Below are 20,225 nucleotides of genomic sequence, written 5' to 3' on the forward strand. Positions count from 1 at the left end.
GACCTTTATCTACATAAGTTTATACATTGTGCTGCTGTCATACTGCATTGCTGGTCACACATATAGGTTTTTCCTAAAAAAAAAAAAAAATAAATAAATAAATAAATAAATAAATAAATAAAACACTTGTATAGTGTATTATTTATTGTTTTTCTAATCTATTTGCTATACACATAAATGTAATCATTTAACATCAGCTCCTTCAAGTTTGTGACAACTGATTGAAACTCCACACTATTAGTGAGTTCAGGTAGGCAGGCTCTATGAGCCTTAACCACCAGGAGGCAGTATTTCACAGATATCATTGCAGACAGATGGGCATTCCTATAATACCGATTTAGGTGCACCAGAGTTGATTAATTTCTAAGATTTATCTCATTAGGAAACAATTACTCAGAAGTATCTATTCACACTGAGGTCTTAAGTTCTGGTCTACAGAGAAATTAAAAAAGTGAGTTTAGTTCACCAGAGCAGAAGAAGGTGTAAAGCCTTAAACATAAAACTCATCATTGAAAGCCCTAATGAGATTAAATTGAGGCATGGCATGGCTTAATTTAATCTCATGTCAGTGCAATTAGCATAATTTTCCATTTTCTTTTATACATTTATATCGTAATTGCCCTGAAAACTAGCCCATATGCGTCACCATTTGCAGATTTTCCATAAGAAAACAAATTTTCTTGTGTTACCAAGTACTAACAGTATGCTCTAATAATGCTGTTGTGTACATCAAGATTGCCATGCTGTTTTTAATTTCAGTGCATACTGGATAACAGACACATAAATAGCGCCAATAAAAAGAGGTCTCACACATGGTGCTAGAGTACAGCAGAAGACAGTAGAGTATATTGTAGCCGAGAGGACAAGTACAGGAGAGCCTTCAGCCAGGAAGCCACAGATGTCCACTCAACAGAACATTTAGATGTATTCATATGTACATTCAGTCTTTCCCAAATAAATAACACATTTCTAAAATAAATAAATCATAAATAAAATAAATGCAACTTATTTAAACATGACCATCCCCAGTCTGCTTGACACTCTCTTTCTTTTTTTTCCCTACAGCGGGTCCCTTGTCATTTTGCCATCAGACAGTATTCAACATAACAGAGTTTAGCCTGGAAGTTCTAGCTCTACATTGGAAAACCTGTTCTATTAAAGGGATCTACACAGTGTTTTTTGATACCCTTTCTAATATAGCAATGCTGGTCATGTGCATACAGGTCACAAATTGAAGGAAAAGTCAATTACTCGATTATGCATTGTCCTCTTTTAGCAGCGATGCCCAAACTAGAGCCCACAAACCAACTTTGGTGACCTTTGATTGGCCCACCATGTCATATATGAGAAAAAGATATTTGGAAAAACCTTTAAAATATAAGGGCCAGCTTTTTTTTTGTCTCTCATTACTCTCTTGTTCATAAATCGTTTCTTATGGTACTAAAAGTTTTTGTGAACTTGAACTTTGGACATATAACTGATTAGTTAATATACATTAATACATTACAATGAAAGGAACCATGGCAACTTTCATTTTAATGTAATATTTGGTGTATAATTCAAAATTGTATTTTTAGCCTACAGCCCTCAATTTTTGGCTCTTCATTGGAAAAAGTTTGGGCACTTTAGAAGGACGCTTTTTTGCAAATCAACGCAAACCTGTTCTGACTGGTCTTAAGCCAGCTGCACACCTACTGTAAATATTATACAAGTTAGAGTTGCGGAGACTTGAATCAATCTCAAGCAATCAAGAATCAATATCCTACTGAAACTATAGCTTTTTACTTTAATTTATCACCTGTATATGCAGTCCACTAAACAAATGCATTTTAGCTACATAGATAAAATTCAGAACTGGGAATAAATAAGTAAAATGATATAATAAAAGAAAAAAAAACAACATAACAGTAGTTCAGATACAAAGTAATACTTCTGTGGTTTTTCAAGCTAATCTCCATCCATTGCATCTGTAGCATATCTGCATACCACATTCGTTTCTTTAGTCGCTGAATTATTCAAATAGATACGCTTTTGTCCATTCTTTTCTTAGTACTACAGAGAAACATTTAATCACCAGAAAACCTATGCTACAGATACTATGAACATTGATTTGGTTGAAAAAAGCAGAAGTATTCCTTTAACAACCTTTGATCCAGTAAACGTGCAAAGTCGTCTCCTTCTTTGCAGCGCAGTGTTTTTCCTGCTAGCAGCTCAGTGATGCAGAGACCTGCCCAGCACCCATCACAAGTTCATTTCTTTTCCTGAAGCACCCAAATAATGTAACGTACATGCTGCATGTCTCCCATAATTTACTCTTTTGGTCATAATCAATATTATGGTGAGAAAAGCAAAGCACAGACCCAAGCAGAAGTTTAAGGGCAGTGTGTCAACAGTCCTCCACAGTTCAACACCAAAGCCCTGCTGAGTTATTTTAAGCTCAATATGTAGGTTGTGATTACTAAAAAAAGTCACAGGGGCTTCATAAAAGAACAGGTGCAATGGAGCAGACATTTCAGAAAACCCCTATAGTTCCCCAGGGTGATTTAGAGGAAAGGCTCGGGGTGTAAAATCTGTGGAGAAACTACAGAAATGCCTTTTTTTTCTTTTTTCCTTCCTTTTTCTTTTAACTTCTAAGTCACCTTAAAGACAGCTGTAAAATAAATAATACAAATAAATATATTGTGAGGAATAATTGTTCAAATGAAAACATTCAACATAAATAAAAATTAATTAATTATAAATAATAAAAACTAAACTAACTGGCGCTAGACCTTTGCTATGTACACCCTGACAGAAAAGCTGTTCCCTTTTCCTTCTATGAAATATTAAACTGAACTGACAGAGAGAGTTGGATAGGAAGGAGAAACGAAAGAGACCGGAATCCTCTCTGCATCGATCACGCTTTCTGTTAATGGCGCTTCAGCAGTTTGGAATGCAAACATGCCCACAGCTTTCCACCTGTAGTTTCTGCAACTAGTATGATAATGGTCATGTACAAATGATAAGTGCTTGTGTACATTATATAACATACCCCTTCCCACCCCCACCCCCCAACGGTTTGAAATTCAGTCAAAGAGTATAACTGGGATGAAGAATACAATCCGAGCATCTGTCCGCATCAGGAGGTTTTACATCAAGAGTAGGAAACAGGCTTTATTAGCATGCTTTTGCAATTCCTCAAAGGGAGAATGGAGATGATCGTCTTCAGACCCTGTGTCTTCTTCTCCCTCTGATTCCTCTGCCCTTGGCTTCTATCCTCCCCACCTAATAGAGCAGTAGGACATTTACTATTTGTAATATATTAGAATTTAACCTCAGGTTTTCACGTTATATCTGAGGCCTAAAAACAGCCTTTGCACCATCCAGCCCCTCTGTGTCTCTCAGTGCATGTTCGGCTTTCGTTCCATGTCACGGGGGCTGTAGCCATTGGCAGGCTGCATGTTGGGGTTTTTTGGCTCAGAGACCCTTCTGACTGGGGGACGATGATGACGAGAAGCCCGGGTGAAGAGGCGAAAGGCTCCCCTGCAGATCAGACAGAACCAGTACACCTGTGGTGCCATGAGCAGAGCTGCACCCATGTTATACTGCCACGGAATAGACAGCGGCACCTTGTACAGGGGGATATCGGCGTACCTACCACACACACACACACACACACACACACACACACACACACACACACACACACAGACACACAAATTTGCATGAGTGTACTGGGTCATTGTAAAAACATAAGACCAAACACCAAACAACGATTGCAGAACACTAAAGAAAAGCTCCTTATGACAATCTGCGACACGTACGTTTGTTTGGTAAACAAACCGAAACATCAAGACCCAAAAAACTTTTTGATGCTAAAAAGACGTGTATGAGAGAGAACATACCTGCCATAGGCGTAGTAGAGGTAGGGGAAGAGAAGAACTCGACAAATGAAGAAAGTGATCAGCATGAGTGCTCCATTAACTTTATGAAGAAGCGTGTGCTGCTGCTTGTACTGAAGCATGAGAAGGAAGACAGAGAAGGCAGGAGGAAGGAAGAGACAGGAGTGAGTACGAAGTGTTTGAAAGAAGAATATCCCAACAGTATGAAATAAATTACTGTGTTTTCCTGAGAGTGAGGGCAATGGCAATGCTCATATGGGTGCTCACAAAGAAAAATAAAGATTATATGAACACATGCATTTGAATGAATTGGTTTATGGATTGTTTATGGAAGTCATTATATGGAAAAAGTAAATGAACAAGTAAGACAATCATAGAAGAATGGCAGATTGAGAAAATGATTTTGGGTAGATGAATGTGTGAGGGAGAAATTGGCATTGGATGAATAAAGTAGTGTTGGAGAAATAAATGTGTGATGGCTAAAGTGGTGTGAAGTAAATGACTGTGTGGTGAATAAAGTGGTGTGGGGTAAATGACTGTGTGGTGAATAAAGTGGTGTGGGGTAAATGACTGTGTGGTGAATAAATTAGTGTTAGGTAGATGATTGTGTGATGGAAATATTGGTCTTTGGTAGATGAATAGTTATTGGGCAAAGTGGTATTTTTTGGTAAAGAAGTGGCGGATAAAGTAATACTGGGTAAATGTATAATATACTGTAAAGAAAGAGGTGTTGGGTATATGATTAGATCCTGTACAAGTTATTGGTTAAATGGATGTGTGATGCAGATAAATGAGCTGACATAAATTAGCGTTTGATGAATGTTTATTGGGTAAATAAATAGGTAGAAAAATAGGTAATAGACAATTTGTTACACAAGTTTGTGTGTAATGGAGAAAATACGTTGAGGTAGAAGAATAAAGAGGTGTTGGTTAGAGAAATAGTAGAATGGACAAAATAGTGCAAGGCAGATGAAGGTGGGATGGAAAAAAATATTATTGGGTAGATGGGTTCATAGATAAAGTGATACGGAGTAGATGAGTTGATGGGGAAAATGGGGATGGGTTGATGAGCGGGTAATGGATAAACCAGACATTTATATGAATACTGGATAGAATAGTGTTCGAAAATGTAGATTGAGAAAGTACCTGAATGAGTATTTTCCCCAGACAAACAGATGGTGTGCTGAGTTCAGCTAAGAACATGACACCTTGGAAATAATCCCCCTTTCCTTGCCGCCAGAACTGAAAGAACAAAAATATGTTCACCATATTATTCATTCGCTTCTCCACTTCCCAATTTAAAAACCTATTTGTAAGAATAGTGTGCATTTAATTAATAAATACTATTAGGCACAAGTAGCGAAGATATATATTTTTTTGTGTTTTGATAATGTTTAAATACAAGAACAGCAGGAAATTCAGAGTGATCATGACCATGCCTTGTTTCCTCCAATGGCTCCATCCCTCCAAATTACAAACTCTGAGTTTCAGTCCACAGGACGAAATCAGCAGTCTTTTGAAATGCAATTATCATCTAGTTTGATCTATTAAAACAAAAGCTGGTGTTTTCAAGCCACACAATCATTAACACTGATGTACACAGAAACAAGTACTACAGTTTAATAATAAACACATGATCTGGGGAATGAAAACATTCTGACACTGTTATCTATTCTATTGGGGAGCTTCCTTTCAGAGATTGCGAACGTTGATATGATATGAGCTGTTTCCTGAGGTAGTGATAAATGTACTAATCTGCATCATAGACCTACAGTATTTAAGTAGTTCTTACTTGAGCTTGACCTACATTTAGAGGACATGGCCATATGCTTCTGCACCTATTTTCTTATTCAGCATGAAAACAACACAATTGTCAATGGGTTGTTCATTCAGAAAATGGCATCTCTAATGTGTCCTTTGCCATAAATGCGTTTTAGGTGCTCTTTGTAGAGTTTAACTCATTAGGGTTGATTTTCTTGATCTCTGCCGCACTTATTTTATTAACTAATGACACTTAAGTGTAATTGTAATTGTGTAAGATATACCTCATAAAAATCTGTGCTGGGTGTTTGGAGGTCAGAACTTTGCTGATCACAACACCACAAACAATGTGCATACTTCATTAAAAGGGTAACATCTGACATTTCATTTTAATGCTTAAGCAGCTATGGAATCTGGTGTAGAGTGATGAATTTAACCATGACCAAAAAAAAAAAAAAACCCCAGGAAATATCCATGTATTAGGTTGAATACTGCTTCTGGTGCTTATCCTGATATTATTCTTATACACCACATTTTTTATCCACCTCAATCAATCTTAGTGAACAGCTGGACGCAAAAAGAATGGAACCGAACTGCCTTATACTAAACGCCTCTCGCTTTTCCCTAGGGTCTTCATTGGACGATCAGCTAATCATATTTAAATCAGGAGCACAACTTTTGAAAGCAGGATGTCAGGAGTAGGCATACATGGCCTGGAAAACAGGCATGTCTGCAAACACAATATGAAAGCTGCAGTAAAAATGTTTATGTAGGCTAAATTTAGACAACCACTGCATCACGGACATGAAGTGTTGAATGGCTCGTGCTAAACGGGGTCTCTCACTATTTGCTTTCGAATAGAAATAACTCACCGGGAAAAGAGCACTGGATTGACTGATTTATTTGCTTATTATTATTACTCTCGCAATTATTGACATATTTTTTGTTATGTTTTGTTCTGTGCACATCATGTGTAAACTGACCACCATAAAACATCTATTTTTAGGTCAACATGCGGAAAATCCTCCATGTTAACACTCTTCCATCAACCTATACCACCCTCGGATATGAACGATCCTCTTTCCGACTCACCACAGACACAGGAAAGCAGACAGTAACCATGACAACATGATGAAGCACCATGAGGAACTCTCGCCACAGGTAACTCGGAATGGCCGCGCTCTTTTTTGGTGCATCCTCCTCGTGACCTTTGACTTGAATCTTGTACCAGTAGCACAGGAACATGGCGTAGATGTCATAGATAAAATAAGGGACCGCAAACAGGATGTAGGTGCTTGTGAGCCAGTGCCTGCAGACAAAGAATACAAACAAGAAAAAAAAGGAGTGTGTGTGTGTGTGTGTGGTGTGTGTGAAGGCGATAAATAGCCATGGCACGCAGTTCAATGCATTGTTGAGGCTTGAATAACCGCTGCAAAAGGCTATTATTCCAATGCTTGACATTAAATGCCACTTAGAGCTGCAGTGTGGATTCTACTTTAGGACTGCACACCTGTCCAAACATGACCTGCATAATGCAGTGCATGAAAGGAGGGGCCATGGCGCTATTCAAACTACCCACTGCTCCCAATTTTCCTCTAATTTGACTATCAAAATCCAAATCCAGAATGTTCTGCGTTCCTATCCTCTTTCTCTTGTCCACTTTGCCTTTCGAGTCCGATCTTCCTAACCCACCTACGCACGAGTACGTCTTGCAGCTGAGAAATAAATCGAGGTCCACAAAGTGAAATGCACTGCAGCATCGAAGTCTCAGACAGATCTGCTTCATCAGATCGCCGTGGCCATTAGAATGCCACAGTGGATTTACAGAGAAAAACTAATTAGGTTGAGAGCCTATTTTGATTAGAGGGACACAAGGTGAGCTGAAGGCACATTCTTAGAAAAGCTCATTTTGCACAACTTTTACACTTAGATGCATATAATTGCTCTGTGCTCTGTAGGTCTCTGTATTGGGAAAAGAAATCCATCAGGAGGGCAATAAAACAACAAACAAACAATTAACAACCAAAAATGACATATACAACAGCCTTCACTGATTCCAGAAACACATTGCACTGCAGTGTTATACTGGTAATACAATTAATACAAAATACCTGTGCAGAAATTCTGAATAAAACTCAAAACACCACACAAAACATTACGTTCAATTAAACACCTACTGGTCCTCAATGATGTCTTCACAAGATGATGCAATGATGAACCCAGCCAAGGAAGCCAGGACAGCTTGAATGGAGGACACCAGCCTGTAGAAATGCAGGAGGACAATCAAAAATTTCCAAACTTTTTTGCCGAGAGAAATGATGACGTATGGAACACGACATGATGGGCTTTCCTATTACAAAATACGTGACAGTGTGATCTGTTAATGTTGACTATTAAATGCCCCTCTTTCCAACAAACATTTATGTAATTATGTATTGTGCATAATGACAGAACAAAAATGGAAAGAGTTTTAATGGAAGATGAACAAAAAAATTATTACATTCAAATTGTGTACAACATCAGCAGGAACTGCAGTTAAAACGTCTGGGTTCGATTTCAGATGCCTTCGATAAAATACCACTATGCAAACTTTTTTTTATGTTATACAGCATCTTTAATGAATATATCCACCTTCTCGAGATTGACATAGACTACACACAACACCATCACAACATACTAGCTCATAATCACCGTCTGCATCATGCATGTATGGTTATATTCGAAAAGTACCTTGCGGAGACGATGACGGCATCGGCCTCGCTCCACTTCAGCCCCGGCACTTGTTTCAGACATCGCTTAGACAGCAGGAAGAGGCCTGGGAAGAATATGGAGCCGGCGGCTAGGATGCTGAGCATGGTCCTTGCAATACTTCTCTGCTTCTCTTTCTATCTCTAAGAAGCGGAATGACAGACTTTAAGAAACTAGACCCTAGAAAACACAAAAGTGACAACCAGAGCTGATTTACATCCAAGTCTTTTTGTATATGGAAATAAATGTTATACCGTGAAAAGAAATGGAGATCACTTAACGCAATGACATTCAAATAATGTGGTTGTGAACAATGTGTGTGAAGAATATTTAGACATATTCTTCCTTCAATTTTTTATGTAGTTACCAGGTCACAAGTCCCGTTACATGGTTTACAAAACCGCCACCTCCCTGAAACATTTTGTGGTTTAATTATATTTTGTAAACGGCATAAAGAAACGATGTACAACTCAACAATTTTTTTTTCCAGAGAGATGACAATCAATTGCATGAGGCAAAATAATTAAATAAAGAAAAATCATTATACAAATATTAAAACCATCTTTGTATAAAATTATTGGCAAAAAAAAGTGCTTTAAGTCCTTTTTTTTTTTTTTTAGCTCAGGCATGTAATGTCATGCATGTTTAGAGTCCAGCACACCAGGAGCGCCCACCAGTCAATGAGAAGGTTTTGTAAAAACAGAAATCTACAGTGGCCTCTGAATATGGACAGCCTATGTTGGGAAACCCTGGTTTAATCCTCGTTCGGTAGGGAGGGTTACCGAAATAGACTCGGAAAGGATTAGACTGCTGGAGATTTTGTAAGATTACCGCATGGATTTAGGGAGGGGGGTGTCAGATGCATGGTGGAAGAGAGAGAAAGATAGAAAGAAAGCATTTTAAATTTCCAATCTGTGAGTTAAAATCAGCACCAATCATACAGCTTGCTACTTCAAATAAATACACCATAACATATTATTCTTGAAATTTGAAAGATCATTAAAAGCTTTTGTAAAAGTGTTTAAAAAATATGTAGGTCTGAGTTAAGACAAATAATACAAGAAATTAAGTAAGGAAATAAAATAGTGGAAAAATAAAAGTAAGGAAGCTTGCAACCCAAAAATTATAAAACAAGAGCTCAGGTTTACCCTTTCTGAACTTAGTGGTTTAATTATAGTTAGAAGTTAGGAAGGAAAGAAGGAAGGAAGGAAGGAAGGAAGGAAGGAAGGAAGGAAGGAAGGAAGGAAGGAAGGAAGGACGGACGGACGGACGGACGGACGGACGGACGGACGGACGGAAAGAAAGAAAGAAAGAAAGAAAGAAAGAAAGAAAGAAAGAAAGAAAGAAAGAAAGAAAGAAAGAAAGAAAGAAAGAAAGAAAAAAGAATGATAGGAAAAAATGAAAGGAATGGAAGGAAGGAAAGGAAGGAAGGAAGGAAAGAAGGGAAGGAAGGAAGGAAGGAAGGAAGGGAAGAAATTAAGGAAGGAAGGAAGGAATGAAGGAAGGAAGGAAGGAATAAATGAAGGAAGGAAGGATCAGCTTTCATGACAGCATTCATTCATTCATTCATTCATTTTCTCCCGCTTATCCGTAATTCGGGTCGCGGGGGCAGCAGTCTAAGCAGGCCCCCACCTCCGACTGCTGCCCAATGCTCATAGCACCGTCCCTTACGGTCCCTCCTGCAGGTGGTGAGCCCACGGGAAATGACAGCATTCATTTATTCCTATTCCAATAAATATATATATATATAATTAACAGTTCAGATTTCACACTTATGAGTTTAGACGTGTTTTATGAGTTAAACAGGAAAGCAAATAAGAAAGAAGGGAAGAAAGAAAGGAAGAAATGAAGTAAAGCAGGAGAAAGTATGAATTCAGAAAACTCAAGATAATTCGACTCATAAAATAACACTCACCGTGCAGTTCACTGTTACAAGAAATCAAATACATTGGAAAAGAATGATCACTAAAGTTTTCATGAAAGCGTCCATATTTTCCCCACTTTGTAACTCAAATGCACCGAACTCAGAAATGACTTCAGACTTCCCACTTAAGAGTAAATTAAATGCGGAGAGAAATGCAAAAAAAAAAAAGAAATGCAGAAAGGATAGAAGAAAGAATAGAATAAATAAACAATAGAAGAAAGAAAGAAAGAAAGAAAGAAAGAAAGAAAGAAAGAAAGAAAGAAAGAAAGAAGGAAAGAAAGAAAGAAAGAAAGAAAGAAAGAAAGAAAGAAAGAAAGAAAGAAAGGATAAAAAGAGGGCAGAAGGGAAGAAAGAAGTAGACGAGTAGATGAGAAATGGAGGAAGGCACATGGTGGTACACTGATGGGTGGGATGGATATAAGGCAGTGGATTGTTCTCCTTCTACAGCAGCACCAAACACAAACAGAGGCCTTTAGACACTGCAGGAGAGCAGAGTGAAGCACAGCAGAACAGCAGCACAACAGGACCCTCATTTTCTACAATACAACTGATCCAAATACAACGTGAAGGTGAAAAAGGAAATGTTTACGCACTAAAGCTGGCAGGAACGTCCCGAAGAAATCAGCAGTGATGTGACGCGTAGACGGGGGAAAACCATGGTGTTTGTTTCTGCATTGCAGCCGCAGATGGGACAGCTTCATTAATTCCTGATACACACACACACACACACACACACACACACACACACACACACCAGAACTTCATCCAGCAGGCCATTTTTTAATCACCAAATCATCTGCATCATAACAAAATAGACCCTATAGCTATAATAATCGACATGGGAACAATTTTGAATGAAACCATCAGCTGAACCATAGCTGAGCCTCAGGTTCTGCTGTCTTCCTTACTCATCACTTCTTGGACCACATGACAAAAAAACCATTGTAAAGCAAATTGGAATATTATAATCGGGTTCTAATGATATGCAGAATTTTTTTTTTTTAAACACCATACATCCTATCACACACTCCTGTATTTAAATCTAATCCGGGTTTATCCGTGTCCCACAGCGTGATTGTGGTGATTAGCACGCTAGTAGCGCAGTGCTTCCTATTGTTTCCATGGTACTGCATCTCCATCATCAGTCCGGCAGCGCGTGCGGCAAAGCGATGGCAAGACGCGCGCACACGCGCACGCGCACACACCTTTAACACGTTTCACACGTTGCCCTTCAAACCCATAAGCCCTAGTTTCTTTTAGGAAATAAATTATTCTAATCCAAATAGGATCCTAATGGAGATCCTGAAAATGGATCACCAGTTTTGGATGATTTCAGGGCCGCGCGCCTTGTCACAGCATTCAGTCGGGATCTTTTGTCCGAGGTATTAAAGCAAACCAGCTGGCACAACACACACAACACACACACACACACTCACAGAATAAATTTAAAATATACGTGCAATTCTAAGTATTTTCTGGAATATAAGTCTCTATACCAAAGCGATCACATTGAAGCAAAGACGGATTTTTTTTTTTTTTTTTTTTTTTACACCTGGAGCCGGTGCACACGCACAAACCTGGTCAAAGTGCAGGCGAACTAAACCGGGTCTAAACCGAGATTGACGATCCGAGCGGCTTCGCTTATTATCAAACAAATCCAAAATTGAAAAAAAAAAAACGATCACAATTTACAAGCCGAGGACCGAGCTGAGACAACGTGACACGCCATGGCCGCCTCCCAAACGTCCCCCAGAAACAGTAACGGCGAGAGCACTACTCACTTCCTAGGACACTTCACGGTGATGTAGGGCGCCTGCGCAGGGAGCGCTGGAGCGTTTAGGACACAACCGCGTCCAGCATCACATAGAGCGAAAGAGAGAGAAGGAACGCTGGCTGCCATAGGCGGCTCTCACAATCATCCGCCTCCTCACGTTTATCCTCCATAACAACACTGACTCCTGATTCATGTTAATAAGGAGCACTCTCATTTGCCCGCAATTACAACTAAACCGGTGGTTGTTGCAGCTAACAGCCACGCATCCTGTCACCATCCTATCACATCTTATCATCACATCCTAATCACAGCCCACAGAGTTCATCAATGCTGGATTAGGCCATGAACATGAACATTAATAGCATTATAGCTAACAAGCTGCTTAAGTCAGTGGACACACTGGCATGTAGGCAAAGTTGGTCATGCTTTAGAGGAAATTTCCCCTTAACTAACACTAACATTATTTAAAGGCTTTAGCACGAACATAAGGTTATTATTATTAGCAAGAATTCAGCGCTTGTGTTACAGGTGAATGTAATAAATATACAAAAGAGCCTCATAACAAGCACCTGCACCATGAACCAACACTTATTCCATGCATGAATGAAAATAAAACATAACATTTCATTACATAAGTCACTTATCTATCTATCTATCTATCTATCTATCTATCTATCTATCTATCTATCTATCTATCTATCTATCTATCTATCTATCTATCTATCTATCTATCTATCTATCTATCTATCTATCTATCTATCTATCTATCTATCTATCTACTGTATATGCCTGCCTGCCTACTTATCTATCTATCTATCTATCTATCTATCTATCTATCTATCTATCTATCTATCTATCTATCTATCTATCTATCTATCTATCTGTCTGTCTGTCTGTCTGTCTGTCTGTCTGTCTGTCTGTCTGTCTGTCTGTCTGTCTGTCTGTCTGATTTAAAAAATCACAATGACAAATACAAACCAATGTTTTAATTACTATAACTCTCATACACTTATAATTAATTAAATAAATAACTGATTCCGATTAGGTTTTTAAATGATTTTACAACTACACACCTGCTTGACGTTGCTCGTGAAATTTTGGCATTTTGATGCGGATCGAAAATTCAGATTTTAAGAATAAAAGATAAATAAATATAAACCTATTGGGACACTTTCCCAGTCATATGTGTTTTTTCCCAAAACTATTATTGCAAAGCTGAAGGCACACAATTGTACAGGATGACTCAAACCGGTTCCAGCATGACTATACCCCTGTGCTTAAAGCAAACTCCATGTAGATATGCTTTGCATGGGTTGGAGTAAACAATCTCCTTCTACAGATCTCTGACCTCAACCCTATTGAACACCTTTGGAATGAATTGGAACACTGACTGCACCCCAGACCTCCTCACCTCACCTACATCAGTACCTGAATTTACTAACAGCCTTGTGTCTGAATGAGCACAAATGTCCACAAGCACAATCCAAAATCTAGTGGAACATCTACCCAGAACGGTGAAGGTACATACAAGAGCAAATTGGGACTAAATGTGGAAAGCGATGCTTAAAAAGCATATACCATTCTTATAACCAGGTGTCCACAAACGTTTGACAATATTTCTATTTTATCATCTTAGTAATAAACACTAATTATTAACTCTTAGTTGCTAATGTTTACAGCTGCTTTGGAATATTTCTCAGATCATAGATAAATTTCAACCTCCTCACGTTTCTCATTGCTTTGAACAAATTGCGAATGCTTTGGTACATTAATTTTTTTTCCTTCACTGCTGCTTTAACAACTGATAATTTGAAAACAGCAGACTGTTGTACACAATCAATTAATGTACAAAAGCATTCGCAATTCGATCAAAGCCACAAGAAATGCTTTGATGATGTGCACAAGTGACTCCAAGATGTGCAGTTTAAACAAGTAGTTTAGAGAATTTCATTTCTGATCTGAGAAACGCTCCAAAGCAACTGAGAAAACCTGGAATTGAAATACAATACACTATTATGAGAATGCTGATAATATTCGATTTTTTACAAAGTATTTGAGTATCGTGGTTTTACAAATAGTTTAACTCTGTGTTTTTGTACCAAATGTTTTGTACTTTATACATACATACAATTACATACATGTTTATGTATAATTATCAGACTTTAAATATAAACCTTATGATGCATGTAACCTTGTACCACCAGTAAACAGTATTTTTCTTCTTCTTGCACCTTTGAGAGTCCAGAATCCAGAAAACATAATGTGAGCAGAGAGTAAAGAGCATTGAGCCACATTTGACTGTTAAATACAAAGTCAAATAGGTTATATACTACGTAGACACCTTAATATAGAAGGTTAGGAGAAAGGCGTTGTCGCTCCTGGCTATGCAAAATCCATTTGTGTTTTACAGCATATAGATTTTAAGTGAAAAATATGCAGTGATGTTATCTGTGTTTATCAAATGGAACAATAATCACCAATTTACTAACATAACTCCCAGTCCTGCAAATGTTACAGTCAAGAAATGTAACAGTCAGAAGTGGTGAAAGATACAAAGTGTGTGTACTTGTTTTTACAGTTTTTTGGAGCATTTCTCGAATTATCCTTAACATTTGCACACCAGTAATTGCATTCTCAAAACAATTTGTACAAACAGCACAACACATTTAATTTCTTGCAAAAGCCTGTACTTATCTCAAAATTCTTAGTTCATACCTCACAAGTAAGTATTTGTGTCAATAACAAATCATTGCCATCAGAAGTCCTTTTGTTATTGTTTACAAACAAGATGTTCAGTCACATTGTCAGTAAGCACAGTATTAGTTTTTTCTGATATAACCTACGGTTTGGAATACAATGATTAAAAATGCACGAGGCTGAATTTCTTCTGTATGGTATATATTCATTTTTATATGAATCTGCACAGATTGATGTATTTGACTGCATATTTGATGTATAGATTTGATAAATGTTCCAAAGCATCTGAGAAATCTGAGAAACTGTAAATGTATTCATGTTTAAATATAATAAAATGTATTATTCGAAGATCTATTTTAATATTTATGTCTCTGTATATATCCTCTTATCAGTTGTGCACTTGAATAGATTATTAGTTGATTTTGGTTTATCAAGTTGTTTAAGCACATGTAGGACATTTTTTAATAATAAGAAAAGGTTTTTAAAAGCTCACCCGTGCACACGCAGCTCTCCACCTCTCCACTTCACTAAATGACTCTCTGAGCTTCATTTAACTTTTAAATCTCTGCTGTAGGAGCCGGTACGAGAGCAGTGATTGGCTCCATCTGCCCGCTTGCCCCTGTTCTATAGGAGAATTTATTTGACTGAAAGGAGGTTAAGCCAATTACAGATCAAAATAAAGTGACCTGATGATGGTGTGTAAGTGTATGTTAGACATTTGTAACATCCATGCAGGTGATGGTGAAAAAAGATACCTAACATTTTACTCAAAAGAACAGATGCACTTTTTTATCACTGCTATATAAATCATATCAAAAATATTAGACACATTATTCTTATATTTATATTCATACATTCTGAATACTCCCACCCACCCACACACACATTTATATATATACAATTTTAGTAGATCTTATACTTATAGTAGGACAATACTATAGTAATCAAACATGGATATATTTTAGAAGTAGTCAATGTGCAGCTTGTATAGCAGTACAGATTTACTGTCCTCTGAAAACAACCCAACATACAGCCATTATTATCAAAATAACTGGCAACAAATGTAAGAACGCCCAAAGTGAACATGTCAAAACTGTGTTCAAAGTGTGAATATTTTGTGGAAGCACCATTGTTATTTAGCACTGCCTTAATCGTCATGCACATGGAATTCACCAGAGTTGCACAGGTTGTTGCTGGAATCCTTTTCCACTCTGCTGTAATGACATCACGGAGCTGCTGGATGTTAGACACATTGCGCTCCTCCACTTTCCTCCTGAGGATCCCTCACAGGTGCTCAATAGGGTTCAGGTCTGGAGAAATACTTGGCCACTCCATCACCTTCATGTTGAGCTTTCTCAGCAAGGCAGTGTTTGTGTTTGGGACCGTTATTATGTTGGAAAACTGCTGTTCGGCCCAGTTTGTGAAAGAAGGGCATTATGCTCTCTCTCTCTCTCTCTCTCTCTCTCTCTCTCTCTCTATATATATATATATATATATATATATATATATATATATATATATATATATATATATATATATATATATATATATACTGACAGAACACATGAGGTCCAAGTGGATTTTATATTGGCTGACATATTTCATAAGCATACATCAATATGTATATACAAAGAAATAGTTTATAAATAAAGTTATAATAAAAAAAAAAATGTATAGTAAATGTAGACCCCTGGAAGTACAGGGTGATGGTTTAGGGTTTCAAACAAATGACAAGGCATTATTGTATCATTATTTTCTCATAGTGCACCAATCAGTTTTGCACTTTCTCACCCAAATAAATCTTTTTAAAATTCACTCATTTCCATTACTAACTGCTTGATCCTGGTCATGCTTGTGATCGTCTAGATAGCATTTAAAACCCACACACTAGGCACAAAGAGGTAATACAAGACAATTCCATTATCCAGTACTGTGTCATAAATACTGTACAAGTACATTTTCAGTCATCTTTATTTACCTTTAATAGATATTAGACAGACTCATAGCCATTAGTAAATATCTGTTTGAATGTCATTTATGAGGAAAGAGTTATTTGAATGTGAGAAAACAAACACAATCAGGCTAGATTTTACCAGCTGAAAGGGGGACAGTCTTGGAGTAACATGACCTAGTTAGTCTAATTTTATTGCTATTAAATTTTAATTCCTATTAAAATTTAATCGCAGAGATTTTAACACAGCAGTACAAGATCATACAATTACTGGGGAATATGTCAGACATTTTATATTTTGTGGCTATGTTTATTCTCATTCTGCATTCTGCATGTTAGACAGTTGAAGACATTCATGGCTTTAATGAACTGTTAATAGCAGGTTACCATTTTTACATCGGTGTAATCAAGAGGTGGCAAAGTACACATGTCCTTATGTAACTTAAGTAGCAATACAGAAACAGACAGGTACAGAATCATGTTTTAAAATACTTGGGTAAAAGTTGAAGTACTGACTATATGTTTTTACTCAAGTTAAAGTAAAGAAGTTTGACATGTACTTAAGTAAAAAGTAGCCTTTACTACTAGCTGTTTTAGTGTCACACTTGTAACTGGACGTCATATTAATATTAGGGCTGTCAATCATTAAGCTATTTAACCGCAATGTATGTTTATTATTCGTGAAACCAAACTCAGCATAGAGCATGATGACAAAATATTATTGTAAAAACGTTTTAAAGTAATTATGGTGTTTTAAATTGTGGAAATTATCAGGACACCAAACGAAACCTTTGTTTTTTTTTCCACACGGACGGTTAATGAGGTGATACCGGAGAAACTTTACCTCTTATAGCGTTCATACGGATTACATAATTATAGAATATTTGTATTCGATATGAAGTGGTTTATTTAAAAGTAGACTTTTCAAGCTTATTATGTCTGTGAGGCAAATATTCACTGTGATTCAGGTTGTTTTGTTTGTGTGTCTGTGAAAAGAGATGACAGAAACGGCAGAATGTCCCTGTGTGTTTATGTCCCTGTGTGTTTACTTTACTTCACTTACAACTAACGCACTGCATTTTGTTGTTATTTTGAGTGTGTAAGAATAAAAGTAGCCCCTTTACAGATTCGAATGATGTATTGCTCTTATTTGAACGATAAAAAAAGACAAAGTAATTTAAGTTCATTTTGCTGTTATAAAGAACAAGTGCCACAAAAAAAATACATGTTTGTCAACGCCAGAGGGTAAATTGATGTGTGCATCATGTCGGATTTCGTTGGTGATTTGAGACTTCAGTAAAACAAATGTTAACTGATTAAAAATATTTTTTTCGGTGGAGTTAATTTATTTATTATATATGAGTAAAGAAAAGACATAGTGAACAACGTGTGACACGCTGAAGGTTTAAATCTTGCCTTTTTTATATGTATTTATATAAGATCAGATAAGATAAGATCAGATAAGATCAGATATACCTTTATTCGTCCCACAGTGGGGAAATTTCTCTGTTACAGCAGCAAAGAAAAAGAAAGAGTAGAGACACAATATAGTATACAGTATATACACAACACAATGTATAAATACAAAAGAAGAAAAAAGAGACCACGAGTAAGTAGTTACGCTAACAGACATATTGCACACAGGTAATGTTGCACGGTTTTAAAATTTCTGTTATTGCATATGTTGTTTAAAATACTTTGTTATTGTTATTATTGCAGTTAAACAGTAATAACATTGTGTATTATGTTGACTAGTTATATACATTTTTTAGGAAACATGACTAGTTCCACACAATGACACACACATATTTTGTTGGACTTTCTTAGGTAGAATCAGTTTAATGTAACAGACTACACTGCTGGGACATTGTAAGTTTAAAGGCTTTGACTGACATATGGGTTATTGATTGACCCTCAACTGACCTCTGGTGTGTGACCTGCTGGTCTCCCCTCTGTATTCTATTGATTTGGCATTACAAGGTTAAAATGTGCTGTTCAGTATTTGTACCAGTATTTGTCATGTATAGCAGCTGGGCTTTTTTTTTTAACACCTTTCTGACTTGTGTTCTAGTATGCTGCAGGTTAAAAAATGTAGACTATATGGATAAAAGTTTGTTAAAATCCCATTCCACATTTAGTCCCCCATTTGCTGTTATTATAACCTCCATGCTTCTGGGAAGATGTTCCTGTAGATTTGAAGTTTGCTTGAAATTTTGGCTCATTTAACCACAAGAGTGTTAGTAAAGTCAGGTACTGATGTAGGGAGAGGAGTCCTTTCAATTTATTTTCAAGGTGTTCAGTATGGTTGAGGTCAGAGCAATTCTAAAGGCCACTCAAGTGTGCAGAGGCGTATCGCCATGCTAGAACGAGTTTGAGTCTATAACTCCGAGTAAATGGAAAATTTAAGGCTACCGCATCCAATGCCATCCTATACAATTGTGCACCTCCATCTGTGTGCTAACAGTTTGAGAGAACCACATATGACTGGAAAAGTCAGATGTCCCAGTCCATATATTGTAGCAGCACAACTTAGATAAGCACGTCTGACACTTTTTCTTATCTCACTCCTGATAACTGATTGCATGCAGTTTATAACCAAGATGTTCAACATGTTTCTGAGTACTGGGCGAAAAAACTGAATTTATTTATTTGTCATGAATCAACCAAAATCCCCAGGCTATAATAAAAAATAAATAAATAAAAGACAGTGTAATACAGAATAATTAGCAAATGCATATTTGTTTTCTGCTCAGGAGTATCATACTATATAGAAGTGTCTGTTATGCTGCTGCAGAGTCACAATTCTGACATTTATATAGCTAAAAATACTACATAAAAATTGCAAAGAATAAAAGTATTTTATTCAGATTGATATTTATATCAGGAGTAAAAGAGGATGGATGGGGTTGTATGGACACTGTAGTGTGGACTGACAATCCATGTAGATTGGATAGCATACTATATCCATGTGCTCTATTAATATGTGTAAATATGAGCAAATAATGCATTTTGTACAACCTTTTGTTTAAAAAAATAAAAGAAAAAATTCTAATCTTAAACAATTTAAATTTTTTTACTTACAATATCTTAATATGTATGTGTGGCACAAATACGGCAAATGTTTGTTGAAAAGATAAAGAGGTTAATAAATAAAAATACATTTATTTTTTGAAATAAATCTGGTGAAATAAATCTGCCTTAATTTTTGTTAAACTTCAGCATTTAATTAGCTGTAAGTTTTGTCACTTTTATAATATTTTTTAGCCCCAATATGACATTTTTTTTTTTATTTGTCTATTTTAATATTGTTATTGCTTCACACTGTCAAGCACTTCCAAGGTATGAAAATAAGGACTAAATAAAATGTATTATTGGTGTATTGTTTATTAATGTAAATCAACAACTGCCCTTCAGCAATCATTTGAACCAAATGTTTCTGTACACATTTCACACGTACACTAGATGGAAATTGGTTAGTTTTTAAGCTGT

At 36.7% G+C, this 20,225-nt stretch overlaps 1 protein-coding gene across 6 annotated transcripts; it reads right to left on the reverse strand.

Annotated features, from left to right (window-relative positions):
- Positions 1-725: 725 nt before the first annotated feature.
- On the reverse strand, positions 726-15,305 carry tlcd3ba (TLC domain containing 3Ba). 6 transcript variants are annotated; one of them, XM_083566330.1, is made up of 8 exons: positions 15,279-15,305; positions 10,908-11,021; positions 8,373-8,533; positions 7,820-7,903; positions 6,735-6,951; positions 5,028-5,123; positions 3,885-3,994; positions 726-3,633 (listed from the first exon to the last, which is right to left on the reverse strand). In XM_083566330.1, exons 3-8 carry the CDS (start codon positions 8,495-8,497, stop codon positions 3,381-3,383), a joined length of 885 nt encoding a protein of 294 aa, XP_083422456.1. In that variant the 5' UTR covers positions 8,498-8,533; positions 10,908-11,021; positions 15,279-15,305; the 3' UTR covers positions 726-3,380. The 6 variants fall into 6 exon arrangements, with proteins under 6 accessions (XP_083422456.1, XP_083422455.1, XP_083422457.1 ...); XM_083566329.1 differs by lacking the exon at positions 15,279-15,305 and adding an exon at positions 12,096-12,349; XM_083566331.1 differs by lacking the exon at positions 15,279-15,305 and adding an exon at positions 12,096-12,308 and having other exon boundaries at positions 8,373-8,570.
- Positions 15,306-20,225: the final 4,920 nt, after the last annotated feature.

The sequence above is a fragment of the Silurus aristotelis genome (assembly GCF_946808225.1).
Source record: "Silurus aristotelis genome assembly, chromosome: 17".
Lineage (NCBI taxonomy): Eukaryota > Metazoa > Chordata > Actinopteri > Siluriformes > Siluridae > Silurus > Silurus aristotelis.